At 34.3% G+C, this 1,545-nt stretch overlaps 1 protein-coding gene across 2 annotated transcripts in view; it reads left to right on the forward strand.

Annotated features, from left to right (window-relative positions):
* The window catches only part of LOC116698854 (eotaxin), a 13,755-nt gene that overhangs the window by 4,960 nt on the left and 7,250 nt on the right, over positions 1 to 1,545 (forward strand). Inside the window, exon 3 of one of the 2 annotated variants that reach the window (XM_032531066.1) lies at positions 133 to 491. The exons of the other annotated variant lie outside the window; for it this stretch is intronic. Coding sequence (XP_032386957.1) covers positions 133 to 325 — 193 coding nt within the window. The 3' untranslated portion in view covers positions 326 to 491. Of the gene's footprint in view, positions 1 to 132; positions 492 to 1,545 lie in introns of those variants that run through there. 2 annotated transcript variants of the gene reach the window in all.

The following is a 1,545-nucleotide window of genomic DNA, read 5'->3' on the forward strand; positions in this document are numbered from 1 at the left end:
CTGAAGGCCTCTGTCCAATCACGGCCGTGGTGTAAGTGGTCCTGTGGAGGTTTTAGTTCTTCTGGGTAAACTATTGAAAGACAATGTTAAAACCGCATTACGGTACAATTAACAGTTCACAATGATTTGCAGGTTTCTGACAAAGCGTGGAAGGAGGATTTGCTCCGACCCTAACAGTGACTGGGCAGGAAAAGCCATTCGGAAGGTGGACAAGGAGAAAGAAATAAAAGCATTGCAAAAGATGGGAGGGATTAAAGGCTCAACAAGCAACATCACACCAGCAGTTTCTAATACTGCAACAAATGCACCACAGAAGGAATGCTAACGGAGGAAGGGGCAAAGAAACCGTGTGAGAAAGACAAATCAAAGTTACCACAGTCAGAAAAAAAATTATCTTTCTATCAGGTCCAGCTAAATTGCAAAAAGAGTAAACAAACCTGAAACAAAAACAGCCATTTATATATTATTGTATCTACCTTGTTGTGAAAATGTGTGTGCGTCTATCAAAAGAGCATCATTTTTCAAGTGCCAATAAAGTCTTCTTGAGCAGATTTGGTGTTTTTGTTATGAACAAATGGAACATTATGCAGAATTATATAATAAGCATTGGTATGTTGGATGACATTTACAGTTGTGGTGTCTACACACAGGGCAAATAACACATGAACAGGAAGGAAACCAGCAGGCAATACAAAGCTAAACAGAGAAATCAAGTTCCAGATCTAGATCCAGATGAATGGCATAGATACAGCAGCATCAGCTGGACAGACACGCTCACAGTGTCTACAGATTGTATCTATTATGGTCTCATTAGTAGCTGTACTGCTCAAGTATTAATAATAATAATAATAATAATAATACAATTGTTTTGTATAGCACCTTTCATACATTTTTCCTTTACATTTTACTGTACTTTCATACACAGAATGCAGCTCAAAGTGCTTTACATTTGGAACATTTAACGATAATAAAGAATAAAATAATAAAAATAATAACAATAATAATAATAGTAATACATACATACATACATGCATACATTCATACATTCATGCATATACAAACATACATACAAACATACATACAAACATGCATACTTACATACATACATACATACATACATACATACATACACATACACATACATACATACATACATACATGCATTCATATACATACAGACACCAGACACATACATACATACATACATACATACACATACACATACATACATACATACATACATACACATACACATACATACATACATACATATATGCATCATACATACAGACAACAGACACTACATACATCACATACAACTACCATACATACATACATACATAAGCATTCATATACATACAGACACCAGACACATACATACATACATACATACAAATACATACATACATACACATACATACATACATGCATTCATATACATACAGACACCAGACACATACATACATACATACATACATACATACATACATACATACATGCATTCATATACGACCCCAGACACATACATACATACATACATACATA

This window comes from Etheostoma spectabile, chromosome 12, assembly GCF_008692095.1.
Source record: "Etheostoma spectabile isolate EspeVRDwgs_2016 chromosome 12, UIUC_Espe_1.0, whole genome shotgun sequence".
NCBI lineage: Eukaryota > Metazoa > Chordata > Actinopteri > Perciformes > Percidae > Etheostoma > Etheostoma spectabile.